This window comes from Equus asinus, chromosome 5, assembly GCF_041296235.1.
Source record: "Equus asinus isolate D_3611 breed Donkey chromosome 5, EquAss-T2T_v2, whole genome shotgun sequence".
NCBI lineage: Eukaryota > Metazoa > Chordata > Mammalia > Perissodactyla > Equidae > Equus > Equus asinus.
This window is the reverse complement of record NC_091794.1, coordinates 14591566-14608092: the sequence shown is the minus strand read 5'-3', so window position 1 is coordinate 14608092 and position 16527 is coordinate 14591566. Positions and strand designations below refer to the sequence as shown.

General features: G+C 38.4%; 1 protein-coding gene across 1 annotated transcript in view; it reads left to right on the top strand.

The window, feature by feature from the left end:
- Positions 1 to 16527, top strand: part of SLC9C1 (solute carrier family 9 member C1) — a 91759-nt gene that overhangs the window by 41637 nt on the left and 33595 nt on the right. Inside the window, exons 11-15 of the mRNA XM_070508529.1 lie at positions 545 to 626; positions 2928 to 3094; positions 4933 to 5058; positions 8063 to 8160; positions 12086 to 12205. Coding sequence (XP_070364630.1) covers positions 545 to 626; positions 2928 to 3094; positions 4933 to 5058; positions 8063 to 8160; positions 12086 to 12205 — 593 coding nt within the window. The remainder of the gene's footprint in view (positions 1 to 544; positions 627 to 2927; positions 3095 to 4932; positions 5059 to 8062; positions 8161 to 12085; positions 12206 to 16527) is intronic.

Genomic DNA, 16527 nt, shown 5'->3' with positions numbered 1-16527 from the left:
AAAGAAATCAAGTGGCACCAAAGCCATTAACTGCTCCTCCCCGCTGACAATGAAAGGATGCCAGGGAGGCAAAGTATGAGGTGGAGCACACATATCAAGCCCTCCGAGTTGTTCTACTTTCCCAGGTGAGGGGACTTATTTTAACGGAGGTGCTGGTAATGCTGAGCAGAGAACTGTGTGGCTACACACATGGAGGTGTGGATAGTGCATGAGAAATGATAAGTTACAGACATATTCCTAGGGCTCAAGAAGTGCAGCAAGGGAGTTAAGGTCAAGTATATTTTTCCCAATGTCTTTATAAGTATCAGTTTACTTGTCAAACTGCGTGTCCGGAGTTTTGTTTTGGTTCCAAAAGCATGAATGAAATATACTCAGGAAGATAGAACATCCCCAGAGTACTTTCATCAAGCCTGACATCCAAATTCTCCCCTGCTGTGAGCATCTAATGACATAACACTCCCCAGCTTAATCTGCATTGGTAAATATAGAACACATTATATGAAATTGTCATAATGCTTACTTTGTATTTTTTTTACAATTCTAGGTATTATTTCATGCAGTGGCAGTATGCTTAGTCAGCCTGATTGTCAATAGATTGATTTTGCCGATAGCAGTCAGTAAATTAGGTAAGCCCTACTAATTACTATTCTGAGTGAAGAAAAAAATATTCTAAATATGCTAAAGAATTGCTAATAATGAAGAAAGAAGCCACATAAATACAAATCAACTGTGTCTAATTGAAGAGAAAATTAGATCTTTATGTAAAGGCATATGAAAGGTTTGGGCCGATAAGCTTGTTTACTTTAAATGATTACTTATTTATATTAGTTTAGTTTAAGTAAAATAATATAATAAGTTTATTCTTTTGACAAACTTTTATTAAGAGCCTTTAAAAAAAAAACACGAGGCTCTCATATGCCAGGCACCATTCTAACTGATAGAGATGCTTTATGAAGACAGACAAGATTTCTGAGTTGATGGAGTTTACACTGGAGAGAGGAGAAAGAGTAAACCAGTCAGATAAGGTAATATCGGAGAGTCACGTGTGCATCAAAGTAAACAAACCACATATAAATAAAGGAGAAAACACAGCAGATGCTAGACTCCCAAGGAAGCTAGAAATTGAGTGCATTCAAGGAAAGAGCATTAGAGGTGTTGGAACCTTCTAGAACAATGCAGAGAATGGAGGAAGGCCAAATGGGAGAGGTAGGGAGGAGTTAGATAATGAAGGGCCTTGAATTTTAAGACTTTTTTCTGAGGGAAAAAGGAATTCTTTGGTTGGTGTTAAGCAAGTACATGTAATTATACAATTAAGGCCTTAGAAAGATCACTCTCCTTCTGTGGATAAGTGATTGAGGGGCATGAGGAGAGTAGAAACAGAAATAGCAGTTTTAGGAGGCGATTGCATTGTGCAATATGCATGTTTCAATCCCCTACTTTTTAACAATTGAGAAATTGAGATCTAGAGAGTTAAAAGTTCTTGCCAAAGGTCACACAGCTAGGTCAGGGCTAGAAAAGAACTATAAATAAATTGCCCTGATACTTTGAATCCATTATATTCTTGACTACCCTATCACCCTTTCTGTCTCATCCAGAATTTTCACTCTAATGGCATTTTTTATCAATCTGAAATTTTATTTTTAAGGATAATATCGCACTAGCCAATCTCCTTTCCTTCCTCATATTTGCAACAGAACCTTTTCTTTTTCTTTCCTTTTCTTTTTTCATTGTCTGTGCCTTAACCTAGTAAAATGGGAAGAACAGATTAAAGAGGTAAAGTTTTGCAAAGAATATCACATGTTCTACTTAGTTGCTAAATAAACCTAAAATTCTTATGTGGAGCATCTGTTTACTTGCACTGAGAGCAGTGAACATTTGTTTATGGTACCTTATTGCTTTCCAAAACAGTTTCTAGGGCTCAAAGAAAGAATTTGTGTCTGAGAGTAAGAGTCCTTCAAACGTTTATGAGGTCTGGAGATATATCATATATACTTATATATATGATCTTATATATAGGCACGTATTTCTTACATATGGGTACGTATGTACATCTAAGAGACGTATGTTTAGGAGATATATGTATACACACACATATATATATCTGACATATATATCTCCTACCTATATATCTTATAAATATATATGCACATACATATATTCTGTATGTGTGTATATGCATATATAAAGGGATTTATTATAAGGAATTGGCTCACATGATTATGGAAGCTAAGAAGTCCCAGGATCTGCAGTCCGAAGGCCTGAGAACCAGGGAAGAACCAGTAGAGTGAGTTCCAGTCGGACTCCACAGGCAGGAGAGGGCCGCCCGCCCAGCTTGAAGATCGTCAGGCACAGAGAGCGAATTTTCTTTTGCTCAGCCTTTTGTCCTGTTCAGGCCTCTGTGGATTGGACGAGGCCTGCCCACACTGACGAGAGCAATCTCATTGACTCAGTGTCTACCAACTTAAATATTAGTCTCATCCAGAAACACCTTCACAGACACGCCCAGAATAATGTTTGACCAACTATCCGGACATTCCATGGCCCAATCAAGTTAACACATAAAATTAATCATCACACGTCTGTTCCTCTGTCTCCTCTATGGAACTAGAAAAGGAACTTACCTCAAAAGTTAGTCAGGATGATCCAAAGACTTACTAGGTGCCAAGTGCTGAGATGTGCTTTCTCAGCACACAGCAAGCACTCCATCAATATTAACTGTTGCTATTGTTATCATTATGTACCTCAGCTTTTGTGAGAAGTATGAAAGTAGAAAAGTTTGACATTGTTAGTGTTCCCATTATTAAAAAATTTATGTTGTCTTTAACTTAAAAAAAAATACTTAGTGACAATAAGAACAAAAGGAAGCTTTATAATCATATCAAAATGATGGTGTGCCTCATTTGTAAAATACGCTCTTTGTATCGAAGGTCTCCGTGACGTCACATCAACAAAATATAAATCACTTTATTGTACATTCCAACACTTTCAAGAGGTAACCAGATCCGCAGCCTCTGCACTCAAATTTGACAAAGATCTTGCTGATGCGGATTGGAACATGGTCGAGAAAGCCATTGTACTTCAAAACCCGTATGCGGTGAGCCGGTAGTATCTTCTGTTTGTTCCCTCGAAATGGATATGATTGCCCTTAAGTAAGCATAAACGTTACAATTATTAACTCACAATTTTTAATACTTGTAATTGACAGAGAAGTGGTATTGGTAACTCCGTATTTACCCTAACTGTATGGAGGCGATTTCAGGGCATTTTGTGATCACTGTGGGGCAAAGTAGAAGTGACAACCCCTGTGAGTACGTAGAAGATTTGTGTTGTAAGTTCAAAAGAAGGAACAGTGAACGGAGCTGCCTTTGAAAAATATCATAAAAAGAGGAGAGAGAGCCTTAGAAAATAGGCAGTTTTTTACTAGATTGAAGGTAGACAGGTGCCTTTGTTCTGCATTTATTCAGCATTCAGGCTATCATATATACTGAGCACTTGCTAGGCCCTAGCTTATGGTAAATATTATTTTTTTTTATATAAAGTAGAATTCAAAACCAGTATTATGAGTTTAGATGTGAGTGGGATGTCACTTCCTACTTCTGAGATCTGCTCTAGAATCTCTGTGGTCAGACTTCTTACTTATTTAAGAGTACGTAACTCAATAATCAGTCATGCGTGCCGTAAAGAGAAATCATGAAGTTGTTCTGGGATTTCCTCAGTGCTGCTGCTGCTTTGCCCTCTCCTAGGTGATGTCCAGTCTTCATTACAATGTTTTTCTGCATCATACAATACGAGGAGCCAACTTCAGGAGTGTAGGCATAAGAATTGGTTTCTATGAAATAGGATTCCTAAAAATCTCTTTCACGTCCACTAACCAGTGCTTGAAGCTCCAGATGGAGGGTCAGAACCAAGCCCTCTGCCTGCAGGAATACTGCCAGGATTTCAGGATGAGACAAGCACCAAGTCAAATCCCAGGATTTTCTATAGTAGCTTCCAATGTCTGATTGTGACCTTTTGCTAACCTGACTGCATCAGAATCATCTGGAAAACTTATTAAAAATGTGGATTGATTCCCCCAGCCCCTACCCAGGAGAATCTGATGCAAAGGATCTGAAGAGGGTCCCAGGAATATGTATTTTTAATCCATTTACCCAACTGATGCTATTGCAAAGTCAGGGTTGAAGCACCACCCTGGGACTTGATCTGTTTCAGAAGGCAGGTGACCAGACAACCGCTTTCTGTTCTTTACGATGCAAACAAGAGGGATATTTTAGTGTTATAGACAGAGCACCGGCCTTGGTCTCAGAAAATCTAGGTTCATGTCCTAGCTGTGTCCCTTAATAAATGGCTTTGTGATCTTGAGCAAAACTTTTATTTTCTCTAAGCTTCAGCTTTTCTCATCAGTACAATGGGGTTATCCATATTCCCATCTCCTAATGCCATGTTCATTTTCTGTTCTTCCTTCCTGAGTAGTTTAAAGTGGTGGTTGTCAACTTGAGCTGCAGCAGAATCAAGGAAGGGGTTTATGAAAGCACAGATTGCTGTCTTTTCTCCCAGTTTCTGATTCAGTAGGTCTGTGACGGGGTCTGAGAATGTGCATTTCTAACAATTCCCAGGTGATGCTGAGGCTGGGGCACCACACTTGCAGACCCACTGGTTTAAAATGTGATCAAATATATGGTAGCTTTTATAAACTGTTAATGCCATGTAAAGGTAAAGATATGATACAACTCCTTCCCCCCAAAACTGGCAATTATTTTCCCTTCCAGATAACTGTGTAAACAATGAGGAAACTCATCTGAACATTTTTCTGCATCCAGCAGATTTTCTATAGTTTTTCAAACCAAACTGCTATGCAAATTACTTGAGGTTTATGCTAAACAATATGTTAATATTCATGTATTACTTTTTGGTTTTGATTTGTGTTTTACTTAGTTGAGCCAAGGAGAAACGACAGAACATCAAAAGGTGAAATGTCCAGACTGCAACAAGGAAATCGATGAGACCCTGAACATTGAAGCAATGGAGCTGGCCAACAGGCGTCTCTTGTCAGCACAAATCGTTAGTCCTTTATTGTATTCTTTTAAAATTACTTTTTGGCTTAAAATTATACTGAAAACTTTCTCCCTTGCTGAAAACATCTTGATTATGCTCACCTGCATAGCTTAGTAGATTGTTTACAAAGGCAAAGGGAAGTTTGGCATTATCTTAGGAATCTGCTTGACTGCAAAAAAAAAAAAAAGGAAAAGAAATCTACTCAAATTAACTCAAGTGTTTTATTATGAGGAACCAGGAATCTCACAGATCCCAGTGGCAGGAATTACAGCTGAGCGCAGTCTTCAGACATGTTATTCAGTCAGTTCTATGACACTGCCCGTCTCTGGGTCCATCTAGTTTTTCATGAAAGGATGCCACCAAGTCTGCTAATAACTGCAAGTAGAGGATAGTATGTTTTCATCTTGAATCTTGAGTAAAAATTAGAGAAATTTTGTAGCATCGCAGCATACAGAACTCTTGGGGAAATTGCTAATAACCTAGTTGCTGTTACCTATTCAGGTCAGGATCTAGGCTAGTTGCCGCGACTCAGCTTCTCCAAATGTTCGTGTTGGGCCTTCCTCATTGCGTACGGAGCTGCCATGCATTTTTTCAGCTATTCCATAGGATTCCACGCCTTTGCTTGCTCCGTCGAACTTGGCAAGGGAAGCTCTATAGGGGATGGTTCTCTCTTCAGCAGTAGTCCTAGTAGACAAGCTGAGTCTCAAAGACAGCTTTTCCAAGGACCTACATGACGTCTTGAAGCAATGGAGGCAGTGCTGTGAAGGATGAACTCATGCTCATATGGTGCTTGTTCCACCAGCAGCTTTTATGAGATACTGTCTTTGAGTCACTTGCAAATTTTTAATCTACTGCAGGAGAATATAGTATTCAAGAGCCTTCAGAATCAATGCAGCAGACTCCATGTAGAGTCTTGTTTTCCTTATTAATATCATGTGTGACTCAGGACTTATTCCTTTTATTCTTTATTCTAACCACCTGTAAAATAGAAAACTTATGCTAACTGAATGGCCTCTTAGATTCTTCCCACTTGTGATAGTCTATGTTTTCTGCAATATACATTCCATGTACCATTTTTTTCAAGGAAGGTTAGCACTGATTTAATATCCACCACCCATCCTCCTCTTTTTGCTAAGGAAGATTGGCCCTGAGCTACCATCTGTGCCCATCTTCCTCTATTTTATATGTGGCACGCCTGCCACAGCATGGTTTGACAAGTAGTGCGTAGATCGGCACCTGGGATCAAAACCCGCACACCCCAGGCCACCAACGTGGAGTATGTGAACTTAACTACTGTGCCACTGGGCTGGCCCCATGTACCTTTTTGATTTCTTGCCTTAAATGTTTATTTTCTACTGGTATATCTTTGTTGATTTTGTGCTATGTGTTGTGTCTTAATCAGGAAATCCTATTTTTCAAAGCAGGCTGAATCTCTCTGCTCTGGTCTCTCGATCTTCATCTTACCTCATATCTTTTTAGTTCCTCTTCATCCAAGACATATTTTCATGTTTATCTCAGGTTGTTGATTTGCTTCCTGCAAACTCAACTCTAATGTTCACTGTTCCCGACTATAGTATTAATTAGTCTATTACAGTTTTTTCAGCTTTGAGAGTTTTTATTGAAATCTCAGCCAGTCCTTGTTGCCTGGGGCAGTATCTTCTCCACTATCGTATGTTAGAAGAGGAAACACAGCATGGGAAGCCGGTGGCACAGGAGAGGCAGCATACCGTAAAGCGAGGGGGAAGGGAGACAGGTTTTAAATTCAGAAAGAACTGAGTTTCCACTGTGATCTTGGGAAAACTACTTAACTCTCTGAGCCTCAGCTTTTTTATCTGTAAAATACAGATTAGAATACCTTCCTCATAAAGCTATTGAAAGAATTAAATAATTTTATTCAAAATATATACATTGATTAATTAATAATATATATATGTAAAATATATAATAATGGCAGTTATTTTTGGGAATCAGCCATTCTCTGAATTCTTCTTACATTTTGTTGTAAATAATCATTTAAACATTAACATTTTTCTAGTATCTAAATGCTTTGTCATTTGTGTTGCTAAACTCTCATGAGTTCCCATAGTATTTTTAGCTTCCTTATTTTTCCACAGACTACAGTGTTTATCTTTGAGGATACTGAAAATATTTAAATCTCACATTATTTTATAAGTATTTTAGTGAAGTTTAAGGAGAAAAATGCTACTCTATTGAATTCTTCTCATTATGGTCAAATAGCCTTTTGATCCTCATCCTCAGATTTAGTTCTATCCCTTTCTAGTATCCCCCAAGAGTAAAACCATGTTTTAATATCCGTAAATGATTGTGCAGACAGAATGTCTTCTGTGGAACCCAGGAATCTTTAGTGATATCATACATTACACTTTAGGAAGTTGGTCTGTACAATGATTCTCAACAATGTTCAGAACACTGAGGCCAGACGGTGTCAGACAGTGGTTTCCCCAGCTTCAAACGTAGTGCCCGAGGCAGAGTGGGCTCTCAATATGTGGACTGAATGAACAAATGACAGCATTCTGCACAATGGTAGCAGTTCATTTAATGCTTACAATAGACTGGAGACAACAGAGCTCTGTTGTCAATATGTTTGGGAAAATGGAATTATGTAAAGATATTAACCCAGATCCTTTAGTGAAGGATTTCTCAGAGCCTTTAATATTTGAATATGCTTTATCAACTTTTAAGATGGGGATGCAGCTTGCAGCACTTCCGACATTTATTTAGCCACAGAACTCTACTTATTTTTGAAAACCTAATAAACATCTAGCAGGATCCTAGTTTCCTGCAAAACCAGTTTGTTTCCACCGAAAGCTCAGAACTACCTTCTGCATTGATCTCATGTCTGGACTCCATAGAAAGATTCTTTTTAGAAAGATACTAGATTATCTGGGGATTTTGAATTCTTTCTCATAGATTATTTTTCCATAAAGGGAATCATAAGTTTTCATTGTCAATCCTTCTATATAATGATTTCACTCAACATTTCGTTTAGGCAAGCTACCAGAGACAATACAGGAATGAGACTCTATCCCAGAATGCGGTCCAAGTGCTGGTAGGTGTAGCAGGAAGCTTTGGCGAGAAGAAGGGAGAGTAAGTATGTTGTCAAGAGAAAGCTTCTATCCTTCTAAGCCACTGTATTTAGGAAATTGTACAAGTGAGTTTTCTTACTTTTGTCTGGTAATTTGGGATCATTAAGTACTATGTGTGTGAGCCACTGCCTGCTCTGAACCCCACCATCAGGCTAAATCACCTACTTTCAGTTTCCCAAACTTGCTCTGCTCGTTCACACCTCTGTGCATTAGAACAAGCTGCTCCTTCTGCATGAGATGCTCTTCCCATCCTCCTTTTGCCTTCCAAAGCTGAGCTGTGGTAAACCACTCTTTCCTTTAGACTGCCTCACTAAGGTCAAAGACTCCCTTGATCCCTCCAGGCACAGCTTCTCAATGCGCATCCTCTCTTAATACTCAGCATCCACTTGGACTGATTTGTTTAGATTCCCATCTCCACAGCAACCAGTGAGTTCCTCAAAGTCAGTGTGTTAGGGAGTACCCTCAGATCATTGCCTGTGGAAGGATGAAGGATACATGATTGGGTGGAGGGAAGAGTTAAACAGCAATGCAGTTACAACCATGTCCACCCAAAGCCCAGACATACCTTCTTGTTCCAGACCACACTCCTGGTACCAAAGACACCAAAATTCCCTGCTCTAGTGCTCTTCAGCTCATTTCTAGGATCTTATTGGGCCTCTTCCCCTGGGCCATCCTCTCATAAGCAAACTAGGCCTTTGGTATGCACATCCCAAAACCTAAGAGGGATGCTGGCCTGGTGTTCACTTGCGTGTACTAGCTTGTGGTGCAGTGAGGGATAAAACCGTGCGTGGGAGGAGAAGCAACCAGACACTGGAGCGTGTTCTCATGTAGCTCCAGTACAGATTTTCAAAGACTCTTAAGAGTTTTCATTTCAAACCTAGTCATGCAAAGCATTATGATATTATATTTGTCAAGGTAGGAAGATAAAATATCTTATTTAAAATTTCATTTTCTGGAGTAGTAATGTTTAAATATATCCATACATGGTACAAGGGCCTCTGTGTACCCTCTGGCTTCAGACCCTTCAAGTGCTTAGGGGACTTTAGTGGTGTTAGGGGGTGTGGGGGAGAAGGTTGGGCAAATGTGATTAATTAGAAACAATATGATGGATGCTTTAAAGAGGATAGATGCACAGTGTATTGTGTAAGTTTTTAAATGAATGAATAAATGATATGCTGAAAATGCTATCACTGCATTGTCTAGGAGAGGTTAATATAAAAAAGCAGTATCGAGAAAGTCGCCCACTGCCTTGATTTTTCCTCTTTAAATCCTCCACGAAGGCAGAAGCAACACATGCCTATGAGGACCCAGAATAAATGGACACATAGAGGAGACTGACAGTGGGAAAAGGGGTTAAAGAGTTGAAAGGACTCATAGTGGACAATGAAGGCAAATTTTGGAATATAGTACATTTTTATCCATGTTTGTAAGAGGTAAATATTGAATATTAATATGTGCAAAGCTATATGCCAGGCACTGTTGGGAATATCAAGATTAGCGAGATGATGTTCCAGTGCCCAGAGAACTTTCTATTAATTACACTTGCATTCAGTACTTGCTTCTTTGCTGGGCTGCCTTGGAGTTGATTTTGTCACTTGCTGATCTTTCCTATCAGTATCCCCACGTGTTGGGTTATCTTGTGGTGAGAAAGTAAGTCTAAGGAGAGAAAGAGTGGGGAGTTTAAACAGGGGGACCAGAATCTGTCTTAAGTGCCTACGTAATTGACTAAGAAATAATACTTTGAATACAGAGCTTATATTTGTTGACTTCTGTGTCAGGGCACAGTTTTAAACATTTTACATGTATTACCAATTTAATGTCATAAAAATCCTATAAGTGCTATTAACATCTTCATTTTGCAAATGAGGAAAATGAGGCACAGAGAGCTTAAGTAATTTAGCCAAGGTCATCTGACTAATAAATTACAGAGCTCAGGTTTAAAGCGAAGCAGCCTCACTATCCATTTAAAGACACCATACTGTTTTCCTAAATCAGGTCTAAACAGTGACCATCTTGATATAAAACAGGAATTCAGGAACCTCAATTACTTAGTAATTTGAGCTGTAAATATATCACAAACTCATTGATATCAAAGAATTTTAAGATTCATAGGAACCTGTGAAATGATCAGATCTTAGCTTAGATGTTAACTCCTTCAGGAAGACTCCCTGATTCCCCAAGACTATATTAAATGCCCCCTTTGCGGTCCAGCATGCCCTCTTGTTCATTATCTCTGCAGCAACACTTACTACACTTTCCTGCAATGGTTATTTGCATGTCTTACTCCACTAGTCTGCTGGATCCTTAAGAGCAGGGACCGGTATTTCTTTATGGTTTATGGTTTATGCTTTTTTATGGTTTATGCCTCCTAAATGCTGGGGAGCATTTAGCAAGCATAACAGGTGTTCAATAAATATTTTACAATTAGGAATGAATCAAGTCATATACCCATTCATGATTTTCCGTGTAATTACCACATTATTATATTGAATCACAGAGAATTGAATGACTTCATTCTTTTCAATTACATCAGTATCCCTGTTAGCAGAGAAATCTCCCAAATTTCAGAGTGAGAACGTTATAATCAATAGGAAGTTGAACTTAAGTTACCAATGCCCTTCCTCTGAGCCATATTTTAAGATAGGGTCTCAGACCCAGGGACGGAGCCCTAACCTCCTTCTGATGAAGACAGTGAAAGTATTTGGTCAGCAGCAGGTAAGTTCCTTATAAAACCAAGGGAATTGGCTAAGTGAGACCAAATCATAGCACATAAATCTGAGCTGTCTCAATAGAAAAGCCAGAAGAAACCTGCAGACAACTTGGGACAAGTGCTACCAAAGTGTCTTTTAAGGTGTTAGACTCACTGATGTTACCGAACCTGAAGTGAGTTCGCTCACCCGTTGCACAGCAAGCCAATCTCTGACACCAGGTGTGGTGGAAGAAAGTAGGAATTTTATTTTTGCACAGCGCTGAGCAAGGAGAGAGGGCAGCTAATGCTGAAATCCCAAACTCCCCGAAAAGCTAAAAGGAAGGGTTTTTATTTGGGGTTTTAGGTAGGGGAGGGGGAGCGTATGGCCTTGCTGGTTGGAGCTTTCCCACCAGCCTGTCTTTGGCCTTGAGACACTTGCAGAGAGGAGGGAGCTCATGACCTTGCTGGTCAGCAGCTTTCCCACCAGCCCGTATCTCTTTGCGGGAGGAGATAGTCCAGGTGCTTGTCCTTGATGGTGTCTGTCTCCATGGAGAATAGTGGATTCTTGAGCCAGGAAGCCAGAGAGTAAGCAGGGAATGGGTGTTTTGCTTTTAACCCCATATTTGCTGGGTTTAATGTGGGGAAAATGATATCAGGGTCGGTATCACTGACTTCTCCAAGTAAGCATTTTAACTCTTTTACTTCACCTCTTGTATTTTTCCCATAAATTCCCTGACTACTTGCTCAGAAGGTGAAAGAAAAGAGATGGGAGGAGGTGTGAGATGGGTTGGATGCTTCATATATCCTGTCTCATTTAATTATCCCAAGCTGGCATAGATATTTTTACCTCTGTTTCACAGAGCAAACAGATTAGTGAGATAATTTGTTCATTGCCATACCAGATAATGGAAGATCCAACATGACAACCCGAAGGTATTTGCGTCTCAAATATTTGAATTATAATATGCTTTCTCTTTTTGAACCTTGATTTCTCTGCTATTTTAAACCACGTATCTCCCATTTTTGGTACTCTGTTTAATGAGTGAGCCCCACAATCTAACTTCATAATTGTGTATCTACTTATATCTATAATTTTGTGACTTGGACCTATGCCCATGAGTGTGTCTCATTCCCAGTCATCACCGTACAAAATAGGCTTCCTGCCTTCTGACGATACTGCAATAAACTCATCCTAAAAATTTTAAAGCATGTTTAAAGATTTCTGTTTTTTTTTTAGACATGTGAGTCCTGAAACAATAAAGAATTATTCTGAAAGCAAAAAAATTCTTAGCTTTATTAGAAAAGTGTTGCTCAATTGGGTGTATAATACTAAAAAGGAAAAAGGGGTCCCATCAAGGTGAGTATTTTTGAAGCTTACTAGAAATGCTTTTATATTCACTTGAAATTCCTTTTTTATTTTTTTAGATTTATATCCTGAATATTTTCCAAAATATTTTGAGGTGGTTTACAACTAAATTACTTGTACACAGATAGAAAGTTACTTAAAGAAAAAAAGAGACAGTATGATAACTTTTTTTATTATTGAGATAAATTTCACATTTTTGTGTACCATTCAGTGTTGTTTAGCATATTCACAATGTTGGGCAATCATCTCCTCTACCAAATTCCACAACATTTTCGTTGCCCCAAAGGTAAACCTGGTCCCAATGAATCAGTCACTCCCCATTCCCCCTTCTCCCCAGCTGCTGGATGGTACTACAGTCATGCATTGCATAACGACTAGCATACATTCTGTGAAACACATTGTTAGGCGATTTCATTGTTGTGTGAACATCGTAGAGTGTACTTACACAAACCGAGATGATATAGGCTACTACAAACCTAGGCTATATGATATTAACCTTATGAAACTATTGTCGCATATGTGGTCTGTCCTTAACCAAAACGTCATTATGCGGGTCATGACTGTAGTCTGCTTTCTGTCTCAGCGAATTTACCTATTCTGAATATTCCATGTAAATAGACTGATACGGTATGTAGCATTTTGTTTCTGGCTTCTTTCACTCAACATAATGTTTTCATCCAGGTTGTAGCATATATCGGTAGCAAAAGGTTCATCTACTTTGTACATATATCAATACTTTATTCCTTCTTATGGCTGAATAATAGCCCATTGTATGGATATACTATATTTTATTTGCCATTTCATCAGTTGATGGACATTTGGATTGTTTTTACCTTTTGCTATTGTGAACAGTGCTGCTATCAATATTTGTGTACAAGTATTTGTTTGAACACCTGCTTTCCATGCACCTAAGAGTGAAATTGTTGGATCATATGATAATTTTATGTTTAACATCTTGAGGAGCCACCAAATTGTTTTCCACAGCTGCTGGGCAATTTTGAAATCAGGAAGTGTGAGTCCATCAACTTTGCTTTTCTTTTTCAAATTTGGTGTAACTCTTTGGAGTTCCTTGCAATTCCATATGAATTTTAGGATTAGCATGTCTATTCCTGAGTGTCATTGAGATTTTCATAGGGACATTGAATTTATAGATTACATTGGGTAGTATTGCTACCTTAACAATATTAACCTTTCCAATTAATGAGCACAGGATGTCTTTTCATTTATTTAGATCTTCCCTAATTTCTTTCAAGAATGTTTTATAGTTTTCAGTATTCAAGTTTTCGGTTGACTTTAATTTTAAGTATTTTTTATGTTATTGTAAATGAAATTGTTTTCTTAATTTAATTTTTGGACTATTCCTTCCTAATGTGTAGAAATACAACTGATTTTTGTATAGTGATCTTGTATCCTGAAGATTTGCTGAATTCACTTATTAGCTCTAGTTGTTTTCTGTGATTTCTCTAAGATTTTCTCTATGTAAGATCATATCATCTATGAATAGAGATAATTTTGCTTCTTCCTTTTCATTTTGGATAGCTTTTATTTCTTTTCTTAGATTCAAGAGGAGAAAATATAGACCCTTCTTCTCAGTAGGAGTATCAACGTTTGTGTGGCTATCTTTAATCCACCACACTCAATAAATACCAAAACGATATTTTTGTACCACAGTTCTTTTAAAGCCTTCAATACTGACTTAAGCTACAACTTCCTGAGTAATTATTTCTGTTGATGAAACTTAAAGAAAGTGAGATTTGAAAAAGAATTGATAGTCAATGCATCCTTTAGGCTATCTCTTAAATATCATTCATCTTAAAGTGGGTAGATTCTGGAGTCAGATGGCTTGGTTTAGAATACTAGTCTACACCATTTATTAGCTGAATGATCTTTTCAGGTCCCAGTTTTCTTATCTGCAAAATAGTATAGTAACATCTATGTCATATTCTGGATGCATCTGGCAAAATAACTGACACATAATATGTTCTCAGATATGCTAGTTGGGTTCTCCTCTGCCTACCTCATGGGATGGTTCTCAAGATTACGTAGGGTATATAGAAAGCTTTAATCCTGGGACTAGCACGGGGTAAGCAGTTAATAAATGTTAGCATTTATTACTATGTACGGAATACCATTCCGTTCAAAATTGAGTTTTCTAGCCAATGGATGAAGTAACTATCAAAGATCAACAAACACAGAAGGAAACAAAGAGAATCAGCAGAAATAACAGCAGATTTATGTTTATAAGACTTCAGTTATTAGAATTATGCAATATGGACTGTAAGATAAGCATTACTGAAATGTTGAAATTAATAAGTGATGGAATTACAAACATGACGAGGTCAATCACCAAAAGAAACTGAATAGAAAATGGAAAAATATATATAATTCTTAAAATTAAAAATTCAACTTAAATTATTCAGAATTGAATAAAAATGTATACAGTATATCTAATTTAGAGGGATGCAGCTAAAGCTACACAAAGAATGTTAAATGCATAGCATTGACAGGACTTCCATATCAATGTCAAGGCTCTGATAGGAAAATATCAGGACCCTGAGATCTGAAGTGGTAGCTCTTGGGTGAACAAACCTCAGGATCTTGGAACCCCACATTCTCATGAATACTCTGGCCTGGCAGAAGCAGTCGCCTCTCCCCTGCTAGAGCATAATAGCCTCATATCACCTTCAGATGCTGCAAAGACATGACAAGAGGAAGCATCACAAAATGAAGGTTAGTCTCTGCCACCTTTCATTGCTTCCAAAATAATTACCCAGCTCAAGTCTCAGCACAGCTAGAGTGGAAATACAGAGCCTTCTCCAAGAGATTACAACTTATCTACTGAAGGAATTTCAGGAGCTGCCTAATACTAGCAAATGCTAGTAGAACATATAAGAGAATGGATCTTGAGGATATTGGACCAGAAGTTTGCAGCATAAGACCACATTGGGGAGAATTTATTGGCACAGTGGTCTTATCCATGATGATTCAGGGATGATTCTGTCAAGGACACTTGGAGCTGGTACTATTACACTTCTGGGATGGTTCTTTGAAGCTTGACCAGATGAATAACCTACAGTAGATGAAATGAATATGATAAAAATTGGAATGTTTAACTAGATTTATTATATAAGAATGAAGAACCAACCACATGACGTTGTTTCTTGGGAAGGCCCAGAGAACATTTCCCTTCACCAAGGCAATCGTGAGAACCTCAAAGATAGGTGTCCTCTGCAAGACATGGTTGACAGTAGAGGCTGCCATGGAATTGGTCTTTTTAGCATCAAAAGGATTCAAGAATGGAGAGAGAGCTGATGAGCAAAAGGATGAGATCAACTACTGCAAAGGAAAATCATGATCCCTCCCTCACCCCTTCTCTCAATCTAAGTCAATTCTCAGAACCAGAGTCCTTGAGAAAAGACCGCAACAATACCACAAGTATATAGGTAAATAGTCCCTCGATCTTTTCTCAAGTGGACCTTTAGTCACTTTACCAGAGTTACTGTGCATTGGGAAAAGAGAATACCCAGACTTTTATAGGACTTTGGGATATGGCATTTAAAATGATACTGATATGAAAGGTTTATAATGTCATCACGGTCCTCAAGTTAGACTAGGAGCTTTGATTCTAGATGATATATGGAGTTTCTGACCCAGTCTGTCTCATAGAAGTCCAGTAGGTCTACTCTCTGTTTATTTCCCTGAGTCCGTAAGTGTATAATTGGAATGAATATACTTAGCATCTAGCCAAACATTCATATTGTCTCGCTAACCTATAGAATGAGAATCATTATGGCAGGAAGGGCCAAGTGGCCAAGTGGAACCCCTGGACAAAATAGTAATAAGAAGCAATATAGCATTCTAGAAGGAGGTAAGAAATTAATACCAACGTTACAGATTTAAAGGAATTGTGAGTAATCTCCATCATATCCCCTTCAATTCATCTATCTGGCATAAAAAAAGTCAGATTATACTCAATCATAAACTTAAGCAAAAGGTAACTTCGAGTGCAAAGCTGTACCAGATATGATTTTATTGCTGGAAGAAATCAAGAAAAGCAGTCTGTGGTCTGGTCCGAGATGGCAACTTAGGAGGCCCTTGAACTCAACTCCTCCCGTGGATACACTGAATCTACAGCTACACATGGATCAATTCCCTCTGAAAGAAATCCAGAAACTAGCTGAATGACTTCTGCGCATCAGGCTAATGAGAAAATACCTACATTGAAATGGGTAGGAAAGGCTGAGACACACTCTTACCATAAAACCCACCCTCTGGAACAGAGACATACAATCAGAAAGGAATTCACAGCTCCC